At 41.0% G+C, this 14,913-nt stretch overlaps 1 protein-coding gene across 1 annotated transcript in view; it reads left to right on the top strand.

Annotated features, from left to right (window-relative positions):
* Positions 1 to 14,913, top strand: part of LCP2 (lymphocyte cytosolic protein 2) — a 30,343-nt gene continuing 15,430 nt past the window's right edge. The window contains exons 1-6 of the mRNA XM_017825639.1: positions 1 to 136; positions 2,336 to 2,669; positions 5,361 to 5,423; positions 6,568 to 6,614; positions 12,767 to 12,832; positions 13,679 to 13,710. Coding sequence (XP_017681128.1) covers positions 2,592 to 2,669; positions 5,361 to 5,423; positions 6,568 to 6,614; positions 12,767 to 12,832; positions 13,679 to 13,710 — 286 coding nt within the window. The 5' untranslated portion in view covers positions 1 to 136; positions 2,336 to 2,591. The remainder of the gene's footprint in view (positions 137 to 2,335; positions 2,670 to 5,360; positions 5,424 to 6,567; positions 6,615 to 12,766; positions 12,833 to 13,678; positions 13,711 to 14,913) is intronic.

Genomic DNA, 14,913 nt, shown 5'->3' with positions numbered 1-14,913 from the left:
AGAACGTGATAATTTTGGAGGTAACAGCAGTGAAGAGAGAAAGAGGAATAACAAACAAGTGGGAAGAGTGAACAGAGGAGCAAATAAAAGAGAAAAGAGCGGTCTGGTTGGGACTGGGGGTCGTCACTCATGCATGGTGAGTTGAACATTTCCCATTGGCATCTTCAAACACACACAGAGGCTGGAAGTGCAGTTTAAAGTGGTTACACTGGTCTGGGAGTACCGCTGCAAATTCAAATGTAGGGGTGTTTCAAGTGTTTCCTCAGAAAGCCTCCACATCTGATGTGTTTTTAACATCACAAAAGAAGTTGTAGAGAAAGATAAAGCTCAAGTGCATGTGCAGCTGGGCTTTGCAAGCTGCATGGAATGGGCATGTGGCTGTAATGTACTCACGGGGCAGAGACAGGATCCAAGCAAACAATAAGAGGAGGTGCATGTGTTAGAACTTCTGTGTTAGCTGCTCTCTGGGCTAGATTGACTTTAGAGGTGACTGCTTTTCTCCTTGCTCAGCATCAGAATAAACGATGCTGCAATTCCTCTGTAACGTCACCAGAATAAATTTTGGCCAGGCTAATGAGTTTTATATTAGTACAAATGACACTCCTCCTCACGGAGGACAACTGAGAGAGAGAGACCAACCCATCTCAGAGTGAGGGATTCTGCTTTCAAGTCTGCCTGCGGGAAAAAAGACTCTTTCATTGCTGGCTGCGAGCACACCTGGCTGAGAGCGGCTTTTGAACTGCTGGGACAGTCCTGCCTTTCCCCCACCCCCTCCCCAGCTTGCCGTGGGTTTCTTCCCCCACCTGGGGAATTGGGACTTTGTTTTATTTCTTCTGAAAGTTTTCGATTGCACCATTCGTTGTTTATTCAGATTTTGTTAATAAAAAGCTGTTTCTTTTCCTTTTTCACGCTTCCACCCGAAGTTTCTTAGTTTCTGAGTTGTAATCTTGTTAAACTAAGACAATTCGGGATAGAAATCAGATTAAAGGCAATGAAACACTGTATTAGAATGAACAATTAGAAATTATAGCACAGGCTTCTTCCTGTCCCTGTGCTGTAAGAAACTTTTCTCTCTGTGAAATGCAGAGGATGTGTTGGGATGTCCGAGATGGAGTCGTGTAACCTCCCCCTCATCACTGCTGACAGTGCACCAGGAGAGCAACTTCTCCTTTCAGGATTCTTTGACAGGAGTTCATTTAGTCCTGTTTCATCCCCAGACCTGGAGGTGATGATATTTCTGTGATACTGTCAGGACACGGCTCAGATGATTCACATCGCTTCAAATAAGAACCCAGAAAACACGGCTGTGTCACGTGGCTGAGAAATGCTGCACTGCTGGGAACAGCTGGGGCCAAAATATCTCCAGAAAAAGGAGTAAGCTACTTTATATCAGCCTGTGGATTTCAAAAGGCAAGCTCTTATTTGAATACCATGAAGATCTGATCTCAAATACGTGCACTCGTATGCAACACAGTTGCAGATTACAGATCCAGGGTTAGAAGGTCCTCAGGGACTGGAAGCAAGGGAGCATCTAATTAGCATTTCTTTGATCATTAGGGAAAGAAGACAAACCTTCCAGTGTTTTAGGACTGTGCACCTATTGTAACTAGTACAGGGCACAGATTACCACCTTTTGTGCAGCCTAATGGAGCACTTGTTAGTAGAGATCTGAGCATTCTCACCATCACAAGAAGGAAAGAGAGAATGAATATTCTGTTTTTAAAAACCAGGCCTGTTGTAATTACTCAGTGTAATCTCGTTTAAAGGACCTCCAGACAGGAAGGTGCCTGAATTGGCTTTACATGACAATCGTGTCCCTCTGATAATTTTGTGCTTTTGTAGATTCTTTTTCAGGCACAGAAATGCTCATAAGAGGTAACTGAAAAATGAAGCATTGGAACAATGGCAATGTAATAATTTTTCATCTAAACTTGCCTATTTTTTTTTTGTTTGTTTCATTGAGTGATTCCTTAATTGAAGGAATTCTGACCATAATTCCGTGAGTCCTGAATTCCTCCTGTACAACTCCAACAATAACCTTTTATTGCAGTACAAATCAAAGAAATGTACTGGACACTTCAGGTAGTGAGGTAAATAGAAGAAGTTTCTCTTAATTGATCATTTTCTTCTTTGGAGGGGTAAACTTGCACAGGGAGTAACCCAGGTCTATGCAGATAACACAGCAATATTTTTATGCTGTACAGAGTCTGTAAATACAAGAACATTTATATATGCAATTCCGAGCACACAGGGTCCATAGGAGCTGACTTACATGTAGCAGGCAGAACGTTCTCACCACTTTGCTGTGCTTCCTTGTTTACTTATTTATATTCAGAGAAAGGAAGTGGTGAGGCTGACTGGCTGCAACTTTTCTGAGAAGAGACCATTTTGTGTCAGAGGAAGCAGCATCTCTCTCTGGAACGTCCTAACAACGGAGCTCTGAAGCAGAAAGGGCAGGTCTTCGGCAGAACCAGCCGGGCAAGGAACTCCTGGACAGGCTGGAAGGGCTCACACAGAGGGAATCCATGGCTGGTTCATTGACAGCACTGCTATGAACACCCCCTGACCACCCAGAGGGGGAAAAACTCACCATGGACCTGCGGAACATTCCCTACCGCTCGGACGTGCTGGCCTGGAACGCGGATGAGCTGGCAGAGTATTTTAGGACGGTGAGTTTAACTGGGTTTTGCCTTCATGTGACCGAGGAGGAAGCTCCTGTGACATTGCCCGTGCCAGATTTAGGTCTTTGACAAGGGGCACAGCTTGCAGCCACACCGAAAGCAAAACCGCTGTCAAATAAAAAGCTGAGCCAAACTGGGCAGTGAAATCTATAAATGAAGCTTGAAAGTGCTTTTTAAATTGGGTGTAAGAGAAACTGGTGGCTTTACACTTTGCAGCTACGTTATTGCCTGTTGGTGTAACATCAGCAGCTGTGGAAGGCATTAAGGTGTGAAGATTACAAGTTTTCTGTGTCATCATCAATGATTTTCAGAAGAGAGCTTTGTTTTTTTCCCCAAATTGCTCCATGTCACAAATGAGTCTTTGCTAATCACATCCATGGCTGGACTTGTAAAACCCTGGGACACTTCGGGCTTCATTTTGGGATCACGTGAAGTTTATTTTTTCAGCAGCTCCTATAACTCTATAAAGGGAGTTTTATCTGGGGGAGTTGAGGCAAGTTTGACACTAGAATGCAAAATTGAAGCAGATCAAACACAGAGAAGTAAAACTGCCAGCTACTTACAAACCCCTAATTTTAGCGGGCAGGGGTTGGTGGCACAGGAAAGTGAAACCAAAAACTGGAGATGGAACAGATGAGATCATTATCAACAGGTAACTTCAGACAAATACGAAAAACATTACAACTCTGATGCAGTGAGGGGGGTTATATCCCCATTTCCAAGAAATTAAGAAGGGAAGTGGCTTCCTGAAAGAGCTGATCTTGATATTCTGGACAGAGATAAACGGGTTAACTGTCAGTTCTACCATAAGCGAATGTACATGGTTACATTTATTGTTTAGTAGCTGTCTTTTACTGGTTGAGATACCCCCCAGGACAGAGATAATCTTGGCATTCCACATTTGGAGAAGTGAATCAGGGCACAAGCTGCTTTAAATCATCTAAGAAATCTGGGTAAGACAACAATGTCAGCCTAATTCAGCTGTCATAAGTGACCAGATCTCCCCTGATAAACTCATATAATTTCCTTTACACATATCACTAAAATTGCTCAAAGGCCAGGATTCAACTCCAAGAGGGAAAAAGCATTTTTTTCTCCTTCTCAAATAAGCTAATTGTGGAATAATATTCACAGGACAATCACCTTCCAATTTTCTATCACCTGACATGATTTACTCATGACACAGGGTACGATTTTCATCAATTCATTGTTGGCTTACTCCTTCACAGGAGCAAAATTCAGCCAGCACACACACCAGGAGTTTGTGTGACAATACTGTGATGCATTAGGGCATGAATAAAGTCCTCACTGTCTGTCAAATGCAAATTCTTCATTCTTATCAATAATAACATCTAATTCATCATTCTAGGTGTGTTAACTTAAAGTCTTAAATTAAATCAAACCACGCATTCAAAAGAGGGAAGAACCAACAAACCCTCAAATTTTCAAATAATTTCCAATTGTTTTTTTTTTTTTTTTTTTTAGAAAAAGCAAAAATGTTCATATTTGGAATATCCCAAAGGTTATTTTTAACAGCTAAACAGTATTTTCCATCAACTGGTTTAAGAATGAGTTTAGGTCTCAGTCCCAAGTGTTGCAGTTGCTCCCCCTGCACAGACTTGTGCTGACAATGCCACGATAGTGCTTATTGTATGAAAGAAATAGTGCTTATTGTATGAAAGAAATTACTCACAGGTTTAAGTCCTCAGCCTGCACAAAATCTTAATCTGTATCCTGAAATATTTAGCAGAGTTGGCTCTTAAAAATATTCTTTCTGCTGTCTAGATGTTTTCAGGATCCATTCTCACACCAAGATTACTCCTTAAAAAGAAAAATTGGGATAAAACTACGAAAGGATAACGTTCCCTGTAAGGTGTTCTCTGCTTTAGGGGAATTATCCCAGCAGCACAGGATCATTTGCCTCCATAACTTTCACTAACTAAAGTTTCAGGCTGGACAAGGGCCATTCTTCTGCCTGGAAGCCTCCAAAAATCACTTTGTCTGCTCTTTGGGTTCCTTCTGCCTTGGACCCGATCAACTTGAAATGGAAAAATGCATTCTAGCCAGACCAAAAATATTAGTTGTGCTCTTATGTTGTGCTGTTACTGTTCAAATAAAAAAAAAATATAAAAAACTTAAGACATCTACTGGAAATGTTTAAAGCTACATCATCAACCTGTACATGACCAGCCCTTGTCCTAAATGTTATTGTAAAACAATATTGTGGAAAAGCTTCCCAAACATTATAAGTAATTTCCAGGATTAACAAGTGGGATTTCCATCTGGAATTGGAGGCCTTTCAATCACAACAGTGAATTCTGTGACTAGGGTCAGGCCTTTAGTATTCCAGGTTTTTGCTGTAATTCTTGTTTTCTGCAACTGCTCATCCCTGTCAGTACCAAAATATCCATTTTCTAAATATCTCTTGGGGCCAGGCTACTATGAGATGGTTGGTAAATGTGAGGAATTACATCTTTCTAAATGGATGAAAATCCTCAAGTCCACTGAATAATCTCTTCCATAAAAATCCATGTTTGTGGAACCAAACGAGCCATTTAGACAGGTCATAACACAAAAAAGGGTAGCTCCAAGCATCTACTCAAAGCCAGCCACATATTTAAGTGTCTCAATTGATACTTACAATTAGGGGTGCAATAATCATCTTCTTTTCATTGACAGCTAAAGTACAAGGACTGTGAGAAAGTCGTGAGAAAGCACAGCATAAATGGACAAAGGTTTCTGGTAAGTGGAGTTACAAAATTCCTTCCTGTAAAATCCCAATCAAGTGACTGTTTTGTCTCCTCCTTATTTTGCGTGGGCAGATACAGAGCACTCATATCCCAGGTGGCTACTGAGGTGGAAATTTGGGAAGTAAATGCTTTTGCTAAAATCAGCCAGACATCTTGCTTTAAATATGGAAAGCTGGGAACCCAGGCATGTTGTTCAATATGAATATTTTTTTAGTATTTTTCAAACTGACAAGTTTTAAAACCACAACCTTGTCTTGAATTCATCTCTTCCTTTATAGGAAGTTCTCGTTCTCAAATATTAACTACAGAAGCCCCACATTTGTTAATTGTCCTCTCATACCAAAGAAGACAAAGCCCCTGTTCAGAATGACTGGCCTTGCATTGTAATCACTCCTTCATTCCTCTGGAGATAAAATTAGATTTCTTCTGTAGCAATACACAAAATCAGTGAAGTTTAAGAGCATCAAAACCAGTAAGCAAAGACCCAGGGGGTTTAAATCAACGTTGTTCCATTGTGAATCGATGTGTGATTAGAAACTTATCGTTTCCAGTAAAAAAGATGGAAAGGACCAAACTGTCCCCCATGCTCCAAAGAGAATTTGTGAAGCTTGTAATTAACGAAACAAAACACTGAATCAACTAAATCCAAAGTTTTCACAAGGCCTGAATGTGCCCTGAAGGTGAAGCTGCTCCTGCTGGAAGAAGAGAAGGGATGACTGTGAAGAGGCACAGCATCAGTTGGGAGTGATCTCAGTCCCACTGCTGTGTGACGGTTCAAAGCGGAAGAAACACTCTCCCCCTCCCCATCCCATTTTCTAGAAACATTTTTCTTAGGCTGCCAAGGCTCCTCTGAAGTCCAAGGAATTTTCCAGCTACATGTCTTGATGTTACAGATCTTAGAACAAAACTCCAGCCAATGGTTCTCTATCTTAAAATTTGCAGTTTTGCCCTGAAGCTTTGCAATCGTGCACAATCTTGCCTGATTTCACGACATGAAGGGATTCAATATATCTACTTCTGAAGTCACTTAAATATTATGTGAATGGTAATTAATGAGCTCTTATATGCAAACTTCTGTAAGTCTCAGGGTGTTCTGTGGGCAGTTTTGTGATGTGTACCGTGTGTTTCCTTTTCAGAACATGTCTGAAAACGACATTCAGAAGTTTCCCAAACTCAGAGTGCCGTAAGTAAAGCCAAACCACTTCAATATTTAAAATTATTTCAGCTGGTTTGCAGTGAAAACTCGTAGGAAATATCAGGCAAATGAATGATTTGCAAGCGGTTGGTCAGAGACCTGTTTGTTGGAGTGTGCTGAGAGAAAAAGCAGAATATTCCAAAATACGAGGAGTGTTGTCATGACTGCTCAAGCAGGATGATACCACACAAAAAGGCTGTCTGGGGGATGTTCAAAAGAACTTGTGCATAAGTTCTTTGACTGAGAGCAACTACACAAAGGTTGAACTTTTCTTGCAAGCATTCCCTTTGAAGTGTGATTTAACTGTTCACTGCTTAACTGTTGACTTGAACTCAAAGGGAAAAAAAAAAAACAAGTCAGGCACAGTCCACAGGAGCTGAGGAGTTCAAAGGGTTTTCATCACGTGGTTTTGCTCTAGGTAGGTGTTCAAGATAAATCAGTCTGGAACATGTGATTGGGTGTTAAACAGCTTTCCTTGGCTCCATTAGGCCTTGAGGAAGTTCTCGATTCATATGAGTAGCTTTCAGAATTTCGTGGAGGTTACTAAATGAAGAACAGCAATCTCATTAAGCCAATACTCAGAAACACAGAAATCAGTTTTTTTCTGATATTTCATGGTGAAAAAAAACGAAGGGGGTTATTTTGCTGTGAGCTCTCTGCTATATATTTAAGCTGGAGGTCAGGAGGTTCCTGACCATGAGACACCTGGAGCTCCTCAGGGTCTTCTAAAGAAACAAGGAGGTTAAAAAAAAAAAGGGAATTCAAGCTTTTCCAACATAGCTAGTTTTTTGTTGCTCATTTTTGATCAGATAGGCAAGGACTTGAACTTGAGAGCCTCAAACATCACAAGTTTCTTAAAATCAGATCTATATTTTCACACAATAGATATCCCAATAACGGGGATTGGTGGGGTATGATATGTTAGGAAGGGGGTCCAGATGTAATGAAAAAAAGATGCCCTGATGTCTCAGAATTTTTGAACTCACTGTCAATTAAAAGCAACATTTAATAATGTTACTGATACTGAGAGACCAGATTGTCTGTGAAAAACTCATTTTACCCTCCTGTAAAGCACATGGCTTGCAATTCTCTGATATTTTGTCCCTCCTAAACAGTCCTTTGGCAAAATTGCCTCATGTTCTTATTGTTTGAGCTTACAATTTTGAGAACTTTTGGTGATTTCCTTTCAAATTCCTGAGTCAAAAGTGGTCAGAGGGTGTTCTAATAACCCCCCCAACAGATATTGATGCCATAGGTGAAGAGATAAAATTATATCCATCAATGTGGAGTTTCTCCTATCTCCTCATCTGTCCCAACAATGCTTTGGAAATTTGATTTTCCCAGTCCATTTACCTTGTAAAAGAAAATGAACAGCCTTTTCTAGTGAGGTTTTTTGGGTTTCTGAATGAGAACTTGAAAGAATAAGAGCTTTAAAAGAAGAGTGAAGCTTGGTGCCCAACTTGAGGAACTGAATAAATAAGAAAACCATTAAATCTGAAGGAAAGCTCTGGAACTAAGGCCCCTGTTCTCAGATTTCTCCACACTTACAAACAAGGAAAAAAATTCACTAGATTATTGTGAATATACATGCAAAAAGGGTGGTGTCATGGGGAGTCCTCCATGTAAAGCCACTGTTTAAAGCAAGACTTTAGAGCTGTAATAGGGAAGAGAACTGGTTCCCACAAAAAAAAACCAAACAAAACCAAACCAAAACAACAACAACCAAACCAACAACAGTGACGACAAAAAAAACCAACAGTACCACCAAGAAAAAACAAACAAATGAACAAAAAATCAATTCAAAAGGGAAAAAAACCCAAAACAAAACCCCAGGATGAAATTCATGGGTAGAAGAACCTGCCATTTATTTTACCATTAATTTCATTACGCCAGAACCTCCCCATTCTCACCCAAACAGAAAGTCCTTGCTGTTGATTTCCACTAGAACATATTCACAGTTTTCTTTTCTGTCATAATACAAACCTCAACTAGGAGGAAGAGTTTTTCTACAAGCTGAAGGAGCATCAGCATATTGTAGTTACAGTGCCTGATATTTAAGAGCAGTGCTGAAATCTGAGCACATTCTGCAAAAAAAAGCTTAATTTAAATAGCAAATGTTACACTCCCAGTACTGGCCAGTGAGGAAATGAATAAAAGGTCCTCGTAGAAGAGGTTGTTCCTGTAGCTTTAGCAGGGTTTGACTGAGCTACAGGGCTGAGAACAGAACCCAGCGCTGCAACCATGCAAGGTTTGCAAACCACAGCCTCCCTCTGCCCAGACCTCCCGAGCTGGGTGTGTGGTTTTAATAGAAAATTATGTTTCAGCAAACCTGCTGCTCAGATCCTGAATAGCACTGTGTCATTATTTGGGGATGATTCTGTGGCTTTTAAGGAGACAGAGCAGCTAAGAGTTGTCATTGCAGAGTATGATAGGTCATTTCCTGAAGCTAATTAATAAACTCCACAGTCTTCTGTTATTACTAAGAGACTTATTAATTTGGAAGTTAATCTCCACCAGCCCTGTTACGGGTGCACATCTTCACAAAAGTTTTGGCTTGTTTTTAAAAACCAAATGAAGCAAAGAAAAGGATTTAAGCACTGTTTTGAAACTTAAAATCCTTAAAATGTTTAGAAATCTCCATTAAAAGGGCTGAACTCTTCATAGAAAATCAGTATTTTAATACCATTCAGTTAAAAGACGCACCTGAAGCCTCACAAACAACACACATTGTCCTGAAAGAGGGAGAGGGACACTGGTTAAACTGGGAAGGGATGTGGGATATTTTACACGGAGCAGGCATGGAATATCTTCCCTAAGCTTTAAATGAAACTCAGACCTAATCATGAGGGTGTTACTAATATTTTGATAATAAATCTAATGAAACAAGAAGCCAATATACAGCTTAAGAGACGTATAAAGTTTTCCTGTTGTTCATTAACACTATTGGCAGTCACAGAGGGTCATAAAGGTTTCAACTCGTGGATAACAAACGCGAGTCTTGAAAAATATTTTAAAGCTCATTCAGAATTCAACAGAATGTGCCTTACTTAATGTGGTCAGAATTAATGGAGAAGGAAAAGCAAAGACCTCATTAAAAATTAAAAATAATTCTGGTGGTTGGTTGATACATGATATAAACACTGAAGTTGGTCTTTGCCACTCCTATTGTTTCCTGTCTTAGAGGAAAGATTTCCAGGTTTTCAGGAGGTCAAGGCAGGCTGTTGATCCCTTTGACTGTTCTGTGTCAAGCTGCTGGCCAACCTGAGATTTGGAATTTTCAGCCTTGCTCAGAAAGCCACAGGCCATAACACCCAGACTATATCCTGTGGCACTCAAAACTGTATCCCATAGCACTCAAAACTATATCCCACAGCTCTCCTGAAAATTTCCAGCGACAGGAAGAGCATCACTGCACTCCTGGCATGTGCCAGCTCAGTCAGTGAGCTGAGCTCTGAGTGGGACACATTCAGAGCCCACAAACATTGCACAGTCTGAAAGTTGTGCTACTTCCAGAAGAGTCGAAGTACAAACCAAAAAAATTAAGGAATCTGTGCAGGCTTTCTCTTTTTAAATGAGAAAATTTAAGTTTTCTCTTTTTAAATTCCCTCAGCTGGGATGCCAGAGGTTGTTGCAAGGTTTAGAACATGGCTGATAATCAGTTTTAAAGCCAATATAACACATTGCATCTGCCCAACAGACTCTTCTCAAAAGCCAAACTAATGACTTTTATCACCAACTAAGCTCTTGACAGGGCTCAATATGTAACTGTGCAACTTCCTGGCCCTGAGGACTTTGTATTCCATCTCTCTTAAATCCTTTATCCCAACACAGGTAGAGTGGACCCTACTCCTGACACCAGGATCTGCAGCCAAGTGCACAAAAACCATTTTTGGAGGGCAGCTTTGGGGGCTGGCTGTGTGGGTTTCTTTAAGCTTCAACTTCCTGCCAGTTTTAAGTTTAGCAACTGGTGGAGGAGGTAGAAAGAGAAGTCTGAGTAACATTTTCTGCAAGTGCTGCTGCCTTATCCTCTCCCATCATCCACTCCCACAGCTCGGAGAGCACTGTGGTTTTGGTACTTCCTTCCCCCCATGGCGACACACTCAGTGCCCCAACCTCCTGTAATAATGTTACTTGTGAAGTGTCACCCTCCTGAAATTCTCCTCCTTCTAATAACCCCTCTGAGCCATTGCCTTGGAGCATTTCAAATAAGCTTGAAGCTGTATTTTAAGTAGCAAATGATTAAATTTTTTTTAAAATGAGCATGCTTTTCCTGTTGCCTTTTCCTCAAAAACCAGTGGGTGTAAACCCCCACAGCAGGCAGTCCAGGTTTAGTCCAGAAAGCTTCCAAAGACTCAGCTCTTATTCACACCCAGGGAAGTCTGAACTAAAAGAATTATTATCTCTAAAAGCATTGATCTTCATTTTATTTCTTCAGCTGAAAAAACCCTAAATATAATGAAAGATCCTTCCTCTACCTCTTCTACAAGACAGAACAAGCCACACACAAGTTCCATAATCCCCTTCTTGACCAAAGCACTGGTGCACACCGAGCACTGCTCAGCCCAGAAGGTTTCCTGATGGCTCACACAGAATTTATTATTCACACAGCAACTTCCTCATCCCCTGCAGCAGCAGGAAATTCCTGGTGCAGAGCAGAGCTGGTTCCACGGCAAAGAAGAGCAAGAGGAGCCCTGTGTCTATAACCTGGCATTTTTCTTACTCTATACAATTTGCTTGGGTAGCAATGTCAGATTTAGACAGTTGTAATCCTTCTGAAATTATTGACACTTGTACTTGTGTGTATTTCAAAAGGGGCAAGTGGGACAATACTGGCTTCAAATCAGAAAGATTGCAAAGCACTGCCTTAAAAAACAACCCCAAACTACATTATTCCTCTGTATTTTCATACTTGGATCCTTCAGTACATATCCTCAACTTCTCACCCTCACTGCCTCCTTTTCAGACCTGAAATGGCTTGGGTTTATTGGCTTGTTTTTAACCTTACACTGCTTGAAAGCTTGTCCGCCTCCTGTCCCAGCCCAGAAGAGCAGTTACACATGAAAGATGCACAAATTAGGTCATTTGGAAAAAAACTAGGGGGACTGTTATTGCTGAGTAGCAGAAAAAGTCAGAAAAGGAGAAGAAAAACAAAATGGAGTGGAAACTGCCTGGCCACAAACAAATATTTTACAATATTGATATCAAGTTTGATTGACCCAATCTGAGACGTTGGGAAAGAATTCTACATTAAGAAGGAAGTTAGGATTTTACAGAATTCAGAACCTGAGGCAAACAGACATGTTAAGTTCCTGATTTTTTTTTTTTCATACTGCTTTTATTTCCACAATTACTGCCTCTGACAGACCTAACGAACATTTCTAACCAGTTGTATGTAAACAATCCGCTTTGGCTGTCACAGGGCTTTCTTGGTCAGACGTTCCTCAAACAAAGAAATAAGGAGAACTGAGAATCAGAGCGTGGCTCATCATAACCTTTCTTAGAAGCAGAATTATCATAGAGGAAAACTTCTTTACTGTCCTCTCAGTGGAGACAATCCTGTGAATGTCAGTAATGACTGTCCTGTGCCCTCAGAGACTCTCTCAGGGACTCATTTAATATCAGAATTCCCAATCCTAGATATCTGGGCTGGCTGGGGGTGCCCTGGAGGGATCCTGGATTAAGTATAACTTGGTTGCAGAGGAAGGAACACCAAAAGACTAGAGAGGACACAGGGTATATTTAATCCCTACTTTTGTAACCCTGAACTCTGTTTCCTGAAGTATTACTTGATTTTTCCACCCAAAATCCAGCAGATGTCGTGGCCATTATTTCAAGCAGTGTTCTGATGTCTGTAACACCCAGAGATTCTGAGGCTTCCTGGCTTTAAGGTTAATTTTTAAACATGGCACAGCAACATGGGCTTTTATCTGGGTAAAAAAAGTCTAGTTTTCAATTGGATGTGCTGTGGTGCTACTTTGCAATAAGACGGTAAAGTCAGTGTTCTTACCACATAATAAACAATTTAGTTTTAGTTTAGTAAATACTGAGGGAAAGCAGCTGAGAAAATGACTTGGCTGCTTTGACAAGTGACAGGTTTCGAGGAGTTTTTTTAAAACTGTTTTTGTGTTTCTTTTAAATAGAATCGTAAGTAAATTAAGTCAAGAAATAAACAAAAACGAAGGGAGGCTCTCTTTCCTTTCAAAATGGTGAGTAAAACAGTTCGGTTTTCTTTTTCAAAGCTTTCAGATAGATATTTTATTACCTAAAATAAAGCTCTGTTTAGTTAATATCGGCTGTGAAGAAAAGCAAAACCTGAGCCCACAAACACCTCAGGTGCTTCTGCCCTGTCCAGAACAGGTAACATGCACATTTCATACAATTTTCCACCCTGAGCACATCAATCTTTAGGAAGCCTACAAAGTCCAGACACATATTATTGCACTAATAAATCATCATTAATGCATTTCACAGACTACACATCATTACAATTTTTAATTCTTAACGGCTTGTCACTGAATAGAATATTCCTGCAATAGAAAAGGAGCAAAAATTGCAAGAACACTGCATGAGAAAAGAACAGTTTATGTTCCTTCACGATGAAAACCCAAGTCCACTCCACATAACATAGTTTTGCATGGTCTGATCACATGATTTTACACCTTTCCATTAACTGGAGTCCAAAACTTGAATTGAAAACCATGAAAACATTTCTCAGTGTTACAAATATTCGTGAACTTGACTTTCAACACCTTGATCTGAATTAGTAAAGAAAGCTTCTATTTTCAGGACTGGGCCCCTGATAAATGTATTTACTGAGTCTCTTTGCTTCAAAGCACTTGACCTCTGACTTGAATTCTTTTCCAGACAGTTTAGTTACAGTAGGTTCCTGTATGTGAAATATGAAATAATGTGGTTTTGGCATTTTGAACAGAGTTAAACTCATCTAGATAAGCTTCATTCTACTGTTGCAGCTAAATATTATAAAAATAAAAGCATCAAATATTTGAGAATTGCAAAGAGAAGGAATTTACTTTTTTGTGTCTTTGTTGTAGGGCCCAAACACAAAGAAGTCCTGAAAACCCAGGTAAGTGTGTACTGGCAGAGAGCCTCTGACAACAATAAGTGTTAAAAAAATTTTAAACAAGAAGTTTTTAAAATATTAAGTTAATACTTTCAGGGCAGAGTCCATTGAGGGGAGCGGGGGTGGGAGCCAAAAATCCAAAACAACAAATAGAAATATGAGAGCATAAAGGAGTTTAAGAAAAGATTAAGGAGCAGATACAGGAGAACAAGCAAGAAAAAGTGCTTTTAAGAAGAAAAGGTGGTGAAGGAAGGCAAGAGCAGAGACATTTACAGGAGAATGCCCAAATTGTCTTTCTTTAACCCAGTGCTCAGTATCAGTGTTTATATATTTCTGTTCCAACACCTCTGCCTCTCCCCTTACTCCCAGCAGGACACACTGTTAGAGAGGGAAACAAATTAAAAAGCTTTCTGCTCTGAGATCTAAAATAGTCTTAAACAAAGGGATTGACAGGAAGCTGAACAGGAGCCAGAGTGTGCCCAGGTGGCCAAGAGGGCCAATGGATCCTGGCCTGGCTCAGGAACAGGGTGGCCAACAGGTCCAGGGAAGTGATTCTTGCCCTGGACTCAGCGCTGGTGAGGCCACCCCTGGAGTGCTGTGTCCAGTTCTGGGCCCTCAGCTCAGGAAGGACATGGAGGGGCTGCAGCAGGTCCAGGGAAGAGTAACAAGGCTGGGGAAGGGACTGGAGCACAAGTGCTGTGAGGAGAGGCTGAGGGAGCTGGGGGGGCTCAGCCTGGAGAAGAGGAGGCTCAGGGCAGACCTCCTCACTCTCTGCAACTCCCTGACAGGAGGGGGGAGCCGGGGGGGGTTGGTCTCTTCTCCCAGGCAACTCTCAGTAAGACAAGAGGGCTCGGTCTTCAGCTGTGCCAGGGGAGGGGTAGGTTGGATATTGGGAAGAAATTCTTTACAGAGAGGATGATCAGCCATTGGAATGGGCTGCCCAGGGAAGTGGTGGATTCTCTGTCCCTGGAGATTTTTAAGGACAGACTGGATGTGGCATCAGTGCCATGGGCTGGGAACCATGGCGGGGTTGGATCAAGGGTTGGACTTGATGATCTCAGAGGTCCCTTCCAACCCAGCTGATTCTGTGATTCTATGATTCTATGATAAGAAGCCTGGGCTCATTCTGAAGGCATTCTGCTTCAAATTGTATTTAAAACTGGAAGTGCAGGACAAACTTGAAGTGCCAGCACAGAAATCATCCCC

Source organism: Lepidothrix coronata, unplaced genomic scaffold, assembly GCF_001604755.1.
Source record: "Lepidothrix coronata isolate B3197 unplaced genomic scaffold, Lepidothrix_coronata-1.0 Scaffold121, whole genome shotgun sequence".
Taxonomy (NCBI): domain Eukaryota; kingdom Metazoa; phylum Chordata; class Aves; order Passeriformes; family Pipridae; genus Lepidothrix; species Lepidothrix coronata.
Note: the sequence above shows the minus strand (reverse complement) of the source record. Positions and strands in the feature narration are given on the sequence as shown.